The sequence below is a fragment of the Eublepharis macularius genome, chromosome 2, assembly GCF_028583425.1.
Source record: "Eublepharis macularius isolate TG4126 chromosome 2, MPM_Emac_v1.0, whole genome shotgun sequence".
Classification (NCBI taxonomy): Eukaryota; Metazoa; Chordata; class Lepidosauria; order Squamata; family Eublepharidae; genus Eublepharis; species Eublepharis macularius.
Genome location: NC_072791.1, coordinates 29,942,444 through 29,958,138, shown reverse-complemented (window position 1 = coordinate 29,958,138; position 15,695 = coordinate 29,942,444). Strand labels below are relative to the sequence as shown.

Here is a 15,695-nt window from a genome sequence, read left to right as displayed (position 1 = left end):
CAAAGACAGAGGAGGCTGCGCTGCATCACCTGGAAGGGCCCTGCCAGCCCTGTCCTGCAGGAAAGGTTGAGGGAGAAGGGAAGAAGGAAAGGAGGCACACCTGAGGGAAGCCCCAGCTGGGATACATTCAGCCCCACCCTGCAAGAGAGGCAGGGAAGGCAAGGAGGAGCGAATGAAAGGGAAGGAACACGTGAGGGCAGGCACAGCTGGGTAGCATCAGGAGCGAGAAGGAACCTGGGAGGGGGGAGCGGGAGAAAACCCTATAAAAGCTGACTCAGGCGAGAGTTCATGGTGAGTTGTGTAGGAGTAGTGATGGGGAGGTGATTGGAAGCAAAGGAGTAGGAATATGCAAGGAGGAAAAGGAAGGCTGGTGAAGGAGGATATGGAGGGAAGTGAGAGTGGAGGCTGGGTCAGGTTGAACAGGCCGGTGAGTGGACTGAGAGGGAGTCAGGGTGATGTATACTGCCCTGCCTTCCACAGAGCAGGGTCCTGCAGTATCCCTGATTCCCCCCCCCCCCCCGGCATTAGAGTCAGGCACCCTGGTGGCCAATGCAGCAGCGCCCGGGACGAGCCCTGACAGAAGATTGTAGGCTTTCCCCCCCATTAGCGTTTTCCTCCTCTTGTGATGTGAATTTTATTTGGGGGGGGGGAGTTTGAGGTTTGAAATTTTAAATCATTTACAGGGTGCTTCAGGGAGGAAAGCAGTTTAGAAATATTTTAAATAAGTCTCATTAGTGAACTTTTTATTGTAAAATTATTTGTTGTGATTAACACCAAATCTATGATTATTACCTTTGCTACAGCATAAAAACCAAAACTCATTTTAGAAAATTGGCTAATATTTGAAAACACTTGAATGTTCAGCTAACCAAGTCTTTTTTTCACAGTGTAATCTTAAGAGTTGCAATCTTCAATAGACTTTAAAGGGTCTAACACTCCTTCCAGTTGCATGTTATTTTAAAGCAACAAATCTCAGATCAGCAGTTTGAAAAAGTTAATCTGTTTGGAAAAACCCTTTTGCAGAACTAAAACCTGTATGCATATTGCTTGTGGCAGTTTTGACTGCCCTATCTTGGCAGAAAAGTAATTACGCTCCTTTAAAGTGAGATAGTTCATAGAACATCTTTATAAAGTCTTAAATTGTTCAATAAGTGGAAAGACACTAGAAGGGCTGACAAACATCTGAGCATTGTTTTTTTAAAAAACTAGCTCATAAATTGAATATTACATGTATTATATACAGCCCCTCCCACCATAAAAACAACCTGAGGGTAGACAAGGACCAATTCCCGTAAGAGGAGGTATAAAAGGATCTGGTGGGCTTCTGGGCAGGGGTGAACAAACAGCTGTAATCTCCCTAAAAGGAAAGACAAGAGGATGTCGTCCAGCAAGGAATGCATAAACATCCCTAGACTTAGTTCAAATGAACAAAAGGGCACTAGGTGTATGTGGTGATAGGGAACGCACCTCTGATCACCTGGTTGAGATACGACATTCCCAGAGATCACCACTACCCAGCAGTAAGTAATCACTTCTGTTAAAATGGCAGTCATTTGTTTAGTATTGTGCATACAGTTTTTAGTTACGCAAGAGGATTTTTTCCAATCAAAAGTCATTGTTTTTAAGAGTGGTGATCTGAGATTTGTTTCTTTAAAATAATAAGTAAAATGTTCAGAGGAAAATTGACTTCTGCAGAATCTCTCTTTACAGCCCTTAAAACTCATTACATTGTTAAGGGTCATTATGTAACCTTAGAAAACAAATCCCAATGAAAACATTTTAAGGTCTAATCAAGCTGTATGCATCTAGTATCCATTCTTGCTATAAGCCATCATAAAACTGGGCATTCCACACAGTAAGTCAGGGCTATATAAGCAATTCATAAACATGTTTCATGACCAATTTCTGCAGTAACATCACAGCTGTAGTCAAAATATATAAAGTCAGAACTCATTATATATGGTACAAAGTTGCATTCTATCAGGAATTTTTACTCTACTCTCTGCTCAGTTAAGCACTGAGTCTTCCTCCAGTATCAGGAGTCTTCCACTGCAGAAAGGCTTCTTGGGACAGAGGAAGTGTTTGCACTCAGATGAGAGGATAGGATACAACACTATATTTATTTTTTACATGCAGTAAGACTTCCCATGCCAAAACACTAGCACAGTCACAAAGCACTGAGACAAGAATTATTTCATTCTGTTACTAAAACCTGGCTCTGAACATGGAATACAGGAGTTGAAACTCCCAACATTATAGAGATGCATGCAGAACAGGATGTAGGGATGTACAAGGCCGAAAGATTTGGGTTTCCCGCTTTGGGGAAGGGCCCTGCCGCTTCCCTGCCCCAACACCCACCCACTAATTCCCCCCGCCCCCTCTTACCTGGAAGAACAGCAGTGGCCAGCTGGCTGGCAGGGAAGGCCTCCTCCACCGCTGCGGTGGCCATTTGAGGGGTGGGACGACCTGGAGCCAGCTCCTCTGCTGCTGCGCCACCACTGGGGCCCATAGTGGCCAGTTGGCTGGCAGAGAAGGCTGGAGCCACTGCCACACCGCTGCCTCTGGGGCACGCAGCGGCCAGGTGGGTGGCAGGGAAGGCTGGAGCCGCTGCCTCCACCACCACAAAGGCCAGTGGGGAGGTGGGAGGGCCCGGAGCTGCCTCCTTCACTACCATAGTGGCCCTACCAGTCCAGGTAAGTGGGGATTGGGGGCTAAGGATGGGGGTGGTTTGGGCAGTTTAAAGGGCCCTGTTGCTTGCAAGCGGCAGGGAAAGGGCCCTTTAAACTTCAGCTGGCAGGCGGGGGAATTCCCCCACCTGTCAACTGAAGCCAGGCCTGAAGCTTCCTGAATGTCTCAGGAAGCTTTGATTCCGGATTTCCAAATTTGGGACAGCCTGCTGGCTCCTATTCGGGTATTTTCCCCAAATTGAAAACCCGAAGCACACACCCCTAATAGAATGTTACAAAAAGAAGCTAAAGAGTAAGAGGCCAATCAAATGAGTATCATGGTGGTATAGCAAAACTCTCTGCAGAAAGACTAGATCACTTATCTCCAAAGTAGTAGCTGTGGGTACCAAGGTGGCACCCACTTTCTTCTTTCCAAGGCATCTTCCCCAGACCAAAGGGCCAATCCTGGCTTTCCTCCATCTCACTGAAGCGAAGTGTTGGTGTAGTAGTTAAGAGCGCGGAACTCCAATCTGGAGAACTGGGTTTGATTCCCCACTCCTCCACTTGAAGCCAGCTGGGTGACCTTGGGTCAGTCACAGCTTCTAGGAATTCTCTCAGCCCCACCCACCTCACAGGGTGTTATGTTGTGGGGATAATAATGACATACTTTGTAAACAGCTCTGAGTGGGCATTAAGTTGAACTGAAGGGCGGTATATAAATCACATTGTTGTTATTATTATTATAAGATGCTAAGAGGCACAAACTGCGTGTCTTCAGGAGACAGACAGCTGCCGCCTGTATAGGACAATGCTGGACCTAGAGAGTCCCCTAACATTTTGTGACTGGCCCAAGGTCTCATGGCAGCCATCTTGTAATGGCTATACCCCCTATGACCACCACTTTATTTTCTTAAAATAATCAGGATGACCCACCTCACTGATATTTCACTTGTCTAATGGTGAAGCTCAAATGTGACACGTAAAGCAAATAACTGCCTGTGACATCAGTGACAATCCCAAATACATTTTTGTGCATGTCTGCAAGGAGATATCTTTACAATCTTTCACACACACACACACACACACACACAAAAGTGAACACAACAATCCCATCAAGATGCTTCAGGATCTATTGCTAGTATACTTAAGTATTTAGAGATTCACAACATTTGGATGAGATTCAGTGCAAATATTGTGCAAGTGGAAGTAGAAGAAAGAGATCATATAGTCGCTTGTGTTAAGTCAAACTTAGTGTATCCTCACTTGAGCTTCTGCAAGATCTTGAGCAGTGGGTTTCTGGCCACTATAATATACAGGAAGGAAAACACAAGATGTCACACAACGTCTTGCACAAGCAGAACTGTGCTGAGCCTGTTCCTGCTGGCACATCACTGGATCCAAGGCTGACTGTATTTTCAGTCTTAGTGTTACTGTCAATGTGCATCAACTTTTAGACATTCACTACCATATTTGTTGGTTTACTAAACGAATAGGCAGTTCACCTAAATTACAAAAAACAATTAAGAAACATTTTATAAACATTTCAGGGGGAAAAACAAGCACGCAAAGGTGAACAGACCATAACTTTATTGGAGATATATTCAGCTACAATTATTACAAAAATCTATTAAAGGTAATTGTGATCCATAAGGTGCAGACTGCAAATTTCTGCAGCATGATTACAGTATGAATGAATTACATTTTATGTCCCTTAGACAGCTGCAGCATGTGATGGGAAATATTTTATTGTCCATCAAATTACGTTATTCATTCTACTTGATTTTAACCATCTTTAAAGTCAAACTATTTACAATAAAAAGCCTGCAATTTTCAAATGCCTGTTCAACTTGTTTCCCTCTAGATAACTTGCTGCTATAGTAAACTGAGTGCATCTAACACATCAATTTAGACAGTCTGTGGTTGTTACCCAAATTAAATGCAATGGGAGGGGGGAACCTTTACTAATACTTTGGAGACAAAATGGTTGTAATAAATATAGAATTACTCTTGAAAAGTTGCATGGAACCGATTTGACTTCTGCTGGTGAAAGCAGTTTGATTTAAATTACATTTTACTGTTGTAAATATTACGGTTTAAAGACACAAATGTAGCAGTATTAACACATCTTCACTTACTGAAAATATTTTCCATCAAGGACTTAAAATGGTCCTAGGTTCCCGTCTCATTTACATCAGTCACATGAAATGTATTTCATTACATTCATTGAGGAACATAGGAGAACAGCCAGTTTATGCATCTGCAGGTGAGGTCCTACACTTAGGGGACTGCTCAAAGCTGAACCAAGCCTGCATTCATATTGACAAAAGCTTTCGCTTAATTCTCTTCTCTGCACTCCTTGCTTAAAGAATTTAATTGACCGTTAATGTATACTTGTTCAGTGATCTTTTACAACATGGGGAAGGTGAAAAGAGGTCATTCTAAAATTTCAACAGTTTCACAGAATAATAAAATATGGCATAATTAAAAAAAAACAATAGTTTTAACTCTTAAAAAACCATAGTAAAATGCCACAGACGTAACAAATGACCTATTTCAGTTGTGCAAGTTAAGTGATACATTGCAGGCATTCTAGTGATTTTTTTTCAAATTCAGTAAATCAAATCAGCAGCAAGGCCCAAACCACATTTTTCCTCTATTAAGTATATTTCTCCTTGAAATGAGGTAAAGCATGGTAACAAGTGCAATGCTTATTTGTGCTACATGAACAGAACAGCACAAAACAAAGCCATACAAAATAAAAATGCAGCATAGTTAAGAGGATTGTTTAAAAGGTACAGTATAATAGAACAAAACATTGGGGGGGGGGGAGAATTCCCAAACTAGGTTTATGCCTCCTCTATCTGCATGAGGAGTGTGTGTGGTTGATTTTGAAGACAGGCTTGCCACAGTCCATTTCCTTGCTTGTAGCATATCAAGGGATTTCAATCCCAACCTTCAAAAAATGATCAGGATTAAGCATTGTCTAATACTCTAATTATATTTTTAAAAGGGTAAAGCAGTTGCACAGCACAGAAATTAGAGTGATTTCTGCATTATAAGAGCGCTATGAAAGAAATCATACAGGTGTAGCATCAAAAAACACAATCAGCAGTAGGGCCGATGTTTACAATAGACCTTTACTCATATCAGTCCTTCCAATTAATCAGCTTGTTGCACATTCAGGAAGGACACTGAATACTTCTGATATAGAATGCAAGCAAAGTTTCCTATTGCCATCAGGCTACACTGTAATCTCAGGAAATATCTTTGCTGAATTTTTTCATCTCAAAAAACTGGTTAGACTTTACTTTGGGCATTTCACAAAAAAAATAAGTACAAGTTTAACTTGGATAAAACAGGCCGTTTTGAACTATATGGATGTTGTGAGCTTTTATAAGTGAAGTGACATATATGGGTCAGCAGAGGAAAAACTACCAGCATTAGTAACAATTATTTCCTAGAGTTGCTAAACCTTCATTCAGTTGCACAGTTAAGAGCGTGTTTATTAATAAACTTCCTATACAGCTTTATTCTTGCACAGTGAACTTCAATGGCAATTCTCAATCCAGTTACCATTGAAAAGTCCCATTGAAATTGTTGTTTAAAAATACTTAAAGTCAGGGGTACCTAAAAGTTGTAACAGATGTTTCCACAATTCTATGCACACCAATGGGACAATGCTACATATGTAGCTGGAGGCTTCTTTGAATTTTTCAAAGCATCTACTCAACCTGCTGAAGACTCAAGCCATTTTTAAAGCTAAAAAGCAGCTAGCCTTCAGTGCAGTGAAGATGCTATGGTGGAAACAAAGGGATTTTAAGATGTATGTGGAGTTCGTACAATGGGGGGTAAGGGGGGTGGAAATCATATCATTTGTGTTTTCCATAATATACTATTCTGTCACTATGACTGAGACCCAATTGCAAATAGTTTTACTGGCATTACTAAAAAATCTAAGCAAAACCCCCAAAACATTGTTATTTGAAACTGAAGTCAGTATTTCAGAGAAGTTTAACATCCCTGGACTATGTTTGTTCTCATTCAAATAGGTAAGTCAGATGTTTCCCCCTCTTCAAATCTTGAATGCATGGGGTTGGGGGGTGTCTTTAAAAGCAGAAAATACAGTATTTATTTGTAAAAGAACACATAAAACAGCATCAAGAGCCAACCACTGTCCTGGAAAACATTTAAAAAAACTTGCTCCGCTTTCTGAAACTTCAAGCATAATTAAATGGGGCAAAATTGCAGCAAACCTCTACTGATATTGGTGGGAGTGCAAGACGGCCCACAGCTTTTTTTAAAAAAAGGTAAATTAAGAGGTATTATAGTTACAGTGCAAAAATTAAAATTTCAAGCATAATACATACACATAGCACCAAAACAGAAAACAATGCATGCAAAAAGGGGGGGAAAGACAAAAGAAAGAAGAAGAACTGAGGTATTTAAGTGAAGGGTGCCTACAGATATCTAAAGAAATTTAGGCATAGCCTAAAACATATGCTTTCATATCAACTGAAACAATAATGAGCTACTTACTCTACATTAAAGGATCTAAATCACAGATGTATCAAAAAGTATGGCAGTTTCTCTCACAACAACTTCCATGGCATTTTAAACAGCACAGCTTTGGTAGATGAAATATGCATGCAATTCTGAAAAGTACAGTAAGAAATGTGGAAATCGCTCTTAGAGGTGTAAAGGTGCTCTATTTGTTAAATATGTATCCAATATAAAATCTGCAGCATATTTTAGGTGCGATATGTTGAAGGTTCTTTTTCTCCCCCCAAAAAGCAACAGTTTGCACTGTGCAATTAGCTATTATTACAATGTTCCGATACTGGAAACAACATCTTCAATCCATCAAGAATATCCCCTGCACAAGCCCCTTGACGTAAAAGAGGGTTCCACAAGACTGATGGATTGTGCCCAGTCTAGCTCTTGGTTTTTGTAACAATGGAAATTTGTGAGAGACTTTGTTTTCACTATCAAAAACAAAAATCTGCACTAACAATTTCCTCGGAATCATTAAAAAATAACCTCACTACATATATATGAATACGAATTCTATTACAGTCCTGTAATAAGTTAAGTCACAGCTAAACTACCATGTTGTACTGTAAATACAGAGCTGTATCATCATAAAATGCATTCTAAAAATGAAGGGAATGTAAAACAGTCTGCTCCAAAGAGATCAGAAATTAAAGGTTGTGAGTCGTGACTAATGAGGGCTTATATACTTTTAAGGCAAGAACCTTTCAAATGCAAGACTGTGTGGGCATCCACTTATTTCTATTAGATGCCAGACATTTCAGTTAAAAACCTGTCCCTAACAAATAAGTGCAATATGATTGGGAATGCCATCTTAATGCAAAGATGACACGGAAAGAACAAGGACAATACTGGCACACTTATCCTTACACCAAATCATCCAGTACAGTTTATAAACTGCTTTGTGACTGGCACTAGTGCACAGATTTGAGGAATTTCAAGGGAAAAAAAAAGCTCCCTGGCCTTTAACACTAAGCAAAGCAGTACTGACAAAGTAAATTAAAGGTTACCTGACAACAATTTTGAACACTTGCTAAATGTCATCATTAAAGCACTCTTGTGATTAAACAAAGCAGAAGTGAGGAAAGAAGACAAGATTGTGTTTGCGCAAAAAGAAAAAAAAACCCTACAACTACAATTAGTTCCAAAATTATGTATATATGTTAAATGTTGTTAGCTATTTTATTATCAAACTTTAAATGCTGTCTTCAGTTTGTTCCTCTCAACATCAACTTTAAAAACTATCTTTTTAAAGAGGTGTCTCAGCTGTTTGGAACCTGAGGTTGATTTGCTTTGAGGCTTCGTAGAGCTCTTCGTGCTGCTGCAGATTTGGCTATCCGATAGCTTCTTCCAACACCTTTAAACTTTCCCTTCCCTACGACTTCCACAGTTACTCTGACCTTTCCATCGTAGGTTCTCTCTGCAGGACTGTGCCAGTTTGGGGAGGGGAGAACAAAGAAAAGTAAAAACAAATATTTTATAAATTATAACTAGCATAGCCAGAAGGGAATGAGTTCCCATCTACTGAACTATGTTAACCCACAGCAAAAAAAGATGACAAACAACACTGTGAACCTCAAAGTAATTTACTGCATGAACTTTCACAGGGGCAAATGCCTACATCACTCGATGCAGGCACACATGTTGGTGTGCAGATAAACACAAAAGATACTGAAAGCATCAAGGCTGTTGGTGTTTCCCAAGTGGAAGCAAACTATTTTCCAATTCAATAGTATAGTGCATCATTTCTCTTATCATTGCAATCTTTCTCTATAACAGCACGCTATTTAAACCACTAAACAAGGACATTGAAATTCACTATATGATGCACGATTTCAAGATGCCCAGCAAATGGATTCTTACCTAAATTTAGCTGTCTCTGGCTCCATCTCCAGTAGCTCTCGTACTGGGGAACGGGGAACATTTGCAGAGAATTTTTCTGTGATGAAAAAATTTATATTTTTAACCCTACTAATAGAAACCATGAACTATTGAAATTTTCTTCTGAGAGTTCTTACGTTACCTATTAACGGCCTCATCATTGGATAGTACACTTGCCAAACCATTTCCAGAGACATTCCACTGTCCATGTAAATGGCACCAGCAAGAGATTCAAATATATCCCCCATGGCCTTTGGTACTTCTATGTCTTCTTCTTTTTCTTCATCTTCTTCAGATCTTCGGAGCTAAAAAAATCAAACAAACTCTTACTTTACAGAAGTCCTTTCAAAGTATCCATTTTTTAAAACAGAAAAAACAGTGTAGTCCATTCACTTAGACTACGCGGTTCCTTCAGGTCACTGGAGAAAAAATTCAGTATCTTTTTTTTTTTAATTGTTGGGTTAAGCAAGAAAAAATTGGCCAATTTAAATTTAGAATGTGCTTTGACTCAGTTTTATGCATGTAGTTATATAAATATAACCTAATCAGTGTGATTTCACTAAGATGTCACTAAGTTATTACTAGCTGCTATCTCTGGTTAAACAAAAATAGTGTGATCCTCTCCTTGTGCGAGGGCAACAGCGCCCACAAGTGGAGAGATTCTTTACAAGGCTCAAGTTATTCAGGATCTAAATCTCAGGTTATTCGCAATGTGCAGAGAAAGCCCTGACTGCGGTTAGGCATGCAAAAACTCTCAATCCATGTATTTTTTCTAGCATGCAGCTTCTGTGTACACATGAAGGTAGGGCGGGGGGAGAGATGCAAAGCTCTAATGAGCTGCCTGAGGGTCCTTCAATGTTCAGGTGCTACATCCTCATGCAAAGAAGGATCAGAAGCAAAAATTCATCCTAAGGCAGCCAATCCATAGGCAAGGCTGTGTGTATGTTGTGATTTCCACAGCATGGAAACAACTTGGGATATAGTATTTAGCATCCTGAAAATCTTCAGCTTTCATTTTTGAACAGGAAGTTTCTAGTCCTTACTAGACATAGGCACGAATGGAAAAAAAAACCCGAACACCCTGTTCGTCATTTGGTGCCATCCATGAACAACGTAGCAAAAGGAGAGAATCACGGAAAGTCATAGAAGGGAAAGGCTCCAAGGAGCCCCGTGACCAACTAACTAATATCCGTAAATAATGCCAAGAAATCAATGAATATCAAATATCAATGCTATCCTTTTGTCGTTTTCTGTTAAAGGATAATGATACAGTGATTCCTAAAGTGGTTGCAGAGTTTTTAGTGGGTGTGCTTAAGGTTCATACAAGTTTTGTATAAATATATTGACTTCTGAAATTTATGTAATTTTATAGTGACTTGTTTGCTGTCTTAGATCTTTGTATGCCATTAAAGGTACTTGAATGAACTGAATGAATGAATGCAATAATATATAACAATACACGCTGCCAAAACACTTCCAGGCACAAGGTCAATTACCAATGAAATGTTACAATTACTATAAAGTGCACAGTGTGAAGGTCCTAAAGTTAATACAATATAAAGTGGCCGTGCCTGGTGCAATCAAAAGTCTAAATCCAGTAAACGGAGATGTTCATGAAATCCACTCTGAGTTCTGGCCCCCACTTACTCGTTGTTTGTGGGGGCCAGAACCCCCCCAACCCCAACCCCCCACTTAGCCCCCCCTCCCCTCAAACCCACTTACCTGGCCCTTTAAAGATCCCTTTAAACTATTAGCTGGCGGGGGAGGGGATTCCCCCCCACCTGCTAGTTTAAAGGGCCCTTTCCTGCCACGTGCAAGGGGCAGGGCCCTTTAAACACCCCACAAACTGACCTTCCCAATGTCCAATACCCACCAAATTTGCAGGGGACATAGTCCTCACTGTCCTCTGAAGACCCCCCAAGTTTCAGAGAGATTGCACCCCGGGAAAGGCATGATCCATGGGTCTCCCCGGTGGCTGTCATTTTCTCTTCAGTGGCAAAAACGGGACTCTCTGCTGGAAGTACTTTGAAGGGTTAAAGCCAGGAGGAGTTCGGACAGAGTTCAGTCCCTCCTTGCCTCCGGTTGCTAAGGGGATTGATTGCAGCAGGTGCCAGACTGTCTGGCTTGCCTTTTAACGACCACCTGTTCATTTAGGATGGGGCCCCACGAACAGCAGATTAGGCTGTTCGTGAGTTTTTCCTGTTCATAATGCTGTTCGTGCCCATGTCTAGTCCTTACACCTATGAAGCTACGTCTGGAAGTGAGTATGGCCAATGCGTTAAAAGATACTACTACTACTACTACGATTATTATTATATAGGTTCAGTTTTTTCCAAATTCTTTTTTATTTTTCACAAAATTTAAAGAAAAGATTTGAGGAACACACACAGCCTTGGCTGCAAGGTCAGCAGTTCATGACATGTGGAGTAAGACTCCAATAATTACTTATTTTTACCATATTATATTTAGTAAAACAAAACACTTCTTACTATTCTCCTTGCTGGCTTGTGTTAGAAGTCTCTATTAACAACAACAAAAATCTGTTTCATATGGTTGGAAATGAGGCTACATACTAAGTGGGATTCAAAATTACTTTCTAACAGCACTAACCTCTGAATCCATTCCTTGCATTTCATTTTTTTCCATCTGAAACTGTACAAAGTCATCAATAACATGGAACAGTTCAGGAGAGACAGCTTTGAAGTATTTGTGGTAGTCATACTTGACAGCCAACGAAGCAAAGATGGTGTTGTTAACAAGAGCAGATCGCAGGTCTGTTAGAACTCCAGGAGAGTGCTGCCGTGGGTCTTCGTAAAGGTGCTTGGTTATGAGGTAGTCCAAAATTGCATCTCCCAAGAATTCCAACCGCTGGTAACAATCTTAAACCACAAGGGTTGAGGGGAAGGGAGGGAATACACAGCAATGCAGTTAACATTCCTTTCAAAGTAATCTGCAGTCCTTCACATTTAATGCAAAAAGAGATCTTTCAAATGACTTACCAGTAATGGTGTTGTAATGATAAGAGGCATGAGTAAACGCCTGAAGTAGGTAAGCCTTGTTCTTAAAACTGTAGTTAATTTTCTTCTCAAAGTTTTCAAAGCCAGATATAAGATGATTTAAGGTTCTCTCAGCATCTGGATGATCAAACATGCATCTTGGCGGAATCTTTAAACAGCCATAAACCAAGTCTTTATACAAAGAAGATTCTTGATTGGCTAGAGAGGCAGAAATACAGTTTGCCAAAGGATGCCTCTGTTGGCTGTTAAAATGGTCTCTGCAACAATACAGAACACTGTCCCAATCAGTTTTTTTAATTATTGGAAGCACTTTCAGCCCCAGTGAACAGAGGAAAAGCTGAGCAGCTCGCTCACCACAGCTGGTCAGATAGCAGCCCAGAAGGGCTTCCACACAGTCGGCAATGCTTTTGTCAGCTATGCACTGTTCTGTATGCAAGTCATAGGAGATAGACTGTTTTCCAGCATCAATGCCACAATTCTCCTCCGATGGATTCCAGAAACCTACTACAAAGTCATCTTCTTCCACAGCCTTACTAGGGTCTAGGTAGCACATTGCATCCCAAGAGCTGTAGTCAAAATCATCAAAATCTGATGAAAACTGGACATTAGTTAAAGATGACTTCTTGGGTGCTTTCCATTCATAGCTGTTATCAGAGGGCGAAAAGGGGGAGAGAGATATTTTCTTCACAAATGCTCCAGAACCCATTAGCATGTTGTCAATGAACTTGATATGCTCCTGATCATACTCTAAAAAGTCATCTTCCAAGTCAGCTTCCTCCTTGGGTACCTGCCACATTAGATCATCGTCATCGTCATCATCATAATCATCATCAAGTTTTCCATTAGATAGCAAGCCCTCCTTTGTCTGGAAATGGAGTAAAATAAAAGATGAAGACGTACAACATTAAACCTAATACAAAAGTTAAATAATTTCACAACTTCATAGCTGTTGACAGTAAAACAATATTAATCTTAACATTATTTTTGATTAGCTCAATTGGAGGCAGATACATGAAGATTCACGCACACAAAAACTACAGATCTGAGAGAAGGTGAGTGACAAAAATACAGGAATACAGCAATAAGACATTATTTACTTTAACATATGAAGCAAAACCTAATCACACAGTTTAACTTGGATTTGTCTGATTATCATTACCAAAGAGTGCCTTTTCCTTCCTGTATGTATGCAGAATAAGGCTCCTGAGTCTATTAAAAAAAGGGGACAGCATAGAGTTTACATGACTCTCTAAGCTGTATTTAAAATCCTAGGCACATTCCAACATTAAAATGTGTTTAGTGATAAACAAGTGTCTGCAGTAAAAAAACAGAAACTCTCATTCTTCTGGCGTACTATAATTGTATTGTGCTTAAGCAGAAAAATGGCAATTTTTCACGTTAGTAAATAGGGCTGGTTGCAGAATAGCTACAAACCCATTTGGTTAACATGAATGAAACCAGTTTAGACAACGTCTAAGCATATCTACATACACATGCAAGAGCTCTAGACCAAATATTTTAATCAAGGTTTGACATTCATGTAAACATCTGCTTGGATAATACTGAAACACTTGAGTTGGGAATTTGAGTACTTGGTAAATACTATAGCTTCAATGAATGTTTTGGTTTTCCTACATAAATTACATCTGGAAAAAAACTGGAGCAAAATAAGAATAATTTAGATCTAGCACAGATAACATTTCTCATGCTGTTTGCCAACATATTTTTCAGTTATGATTTGGGACAAATATATGAAGTAAACTAAGCTAACAGAGAAATGCTTTTCAGTAGAAATAAGCTGCATCCGTAATTAAAATGGGTCCTTGCCAGTGATCATTGTTGTTCTCAGGCAGGAGCAAGGAAAGGCTTAAAACTGAGTGCCAAACCATGGCAAGCACATGGTTCACAAATCTGTTCCCCCCACTCCCAATGTGAATGCACTCTCTGGTTACAGACAAGCCACAGTTTACTGGTTCAGATGAAAAACCAAACTATAGTTCGCTGACCAACAGGAAGTTTGAACCTGAGGCTGGCTCTCTGAGATGAGTCATATACTCGGAATTCCAAAACTTTTGATGAAGAACAAAGGCTTCTGGGCAGGCCCAGCAGTCATAAGAAAGAGGACAAGCCAATAGCTGGTTAAAGAAATACAAACAGATGATAGGAATAAACACACAGTTCTAATGGAAGGAAGGAAACTGTAGGGTTCCACCTGCCTGCAAGATCTGTATTGGGACCAATGCTTCTTAAAATAGTCACAAATTACCTGGAGTCAGAGGTGAGCAGTGACATAGCCAAGTTTATCACATTATATAGGACAGTGAAAAACAAAGATGGATCAAGAGCTCCAGAAGGGCTGCATGGTAACTTTCCAATGTGAAGCAGCCCTGAAATTCTCTGGTTTTTAAAAAGGCTCTCCTTTGCAGTTAGAATATACTTGAGTCTTTTTTCATAAAATGAAATTACTGTATACATATAATATTAAACAATACCTTAATATACATTCAAATATTTCATGGGGGGGGGGGGATGGAGGGCTTGCTTGGTAGATTCTGTTTTTGCCTGGGGATCAAGAGCAGTCTCCCTTTCTTCCCTCCCTCCCACCTTCCATCATTCTATATGTGCATGCTACATTGTTGAACCCATTCAATTTTTAGAAAAATATACGAAGGTCTTTTAAGTGACATTTGAACACATTACTACAATCATTAGAATGTTTTACTGTGAAATATATATTCCAATAACTTTTTAGTCCTTTGGTATGCCCTCTGGTGGTTTTGTCACCAAAGTATAATGTTCATAGTATTTTTTCTATGAGCCATTTTAATCTTGATTCTCACTTTCAATGAAGTGCCAATTTCAAAGTAAAAGACAAAATCTGCTATACAGATTTATTCTGGTGTAAGGCCCCTGCCCTGGATTTAGACATAAGCAACTCTATGTAGGACTGTACTGTCAAATTTGGGGCAGTCATTAAACAGTGGAAGGATAACACATTTCTCTAACATTAGACATCTGAATCTTTTTTGCAGGTGGCACTCATAATGAGAAAGTTAAATTTGAGGGCACTTGGTCCAAAACCACCTGTGCCAATGGTTTATATAAGATAATGATTTATGCTGAATAAGGGCTTCAAAACTTCACTATCTTTCACCACCAACAACAATAAATGTTAACAAAACAAAACAAAGAGTAATCTACAACCTAAGATTTCAAATGTTTTCGTCCTGTACAAAGATGCAACGGATAACAGCAGTAAGCTAACAAACTTGATGCTAAAAGTTTTAAGGACTAGGACCCATTCTGGAAGCAACAAACATACAGCCTTTCCATAACAATCACTAAAGCACTATTCCCTGCTCATAATATTCCATCACTGATGTAAACAGTGGATAAGTCAGTGTTCCAATTCTGGAGACAGTGGTGAATTCCAAAGTATAGGAAAAAGAATATTAGGGCCAGCTCAGATGTGACTATTTCTGGTAACTCACTAAACATGGTCCCCTGAAATGCCTGCCACTACATAAAGGAAATCATATGTAACTCAGGTCCATGAAAATAAAAATGTAAATGTCATCTGAAT

General features: G+C 39.8%; 1 protein-coding gene across 1 annotated transcript in view; it reads right to left on the bottom strand.

The window, feature by feature from the left end:
- Positions 1-4,256: 4,256 nt before the first annotated feature.
- Positions 4,257-15,695, bottom strand: part of DICER1 (dicer 1, ribonuclease III) — a 40,781-nt gene continuing 29,342 nt past the window's right edge. The window contains exons 22-26 of the mRNA XM_054970968.1: positions 12,095-12,977; positions 11,706-11,974; positions 9,238-9,400; positions 9,078-9,153; positions 4,257-8,642 (exon numbers count right to left, since the gene is read on the bottom strand). Of these exons, the coding sequence (XP_054826943.1) occupies positions 8,477-8,642; positions 9,078-9,153; positions 9,238-9,400; positions 11,706-11,974; positions 12,095-12,977 (1,557 nt within the window). The 3' untranslated portion in view covers positions 4,257-8,476. The remainder of the gene's footprint in view (positions 8,643-9,077; positions 9,154-9,237; positions 9,401-11,705; positions 11,975-12,094; positions 12,978-15,695) is intronic.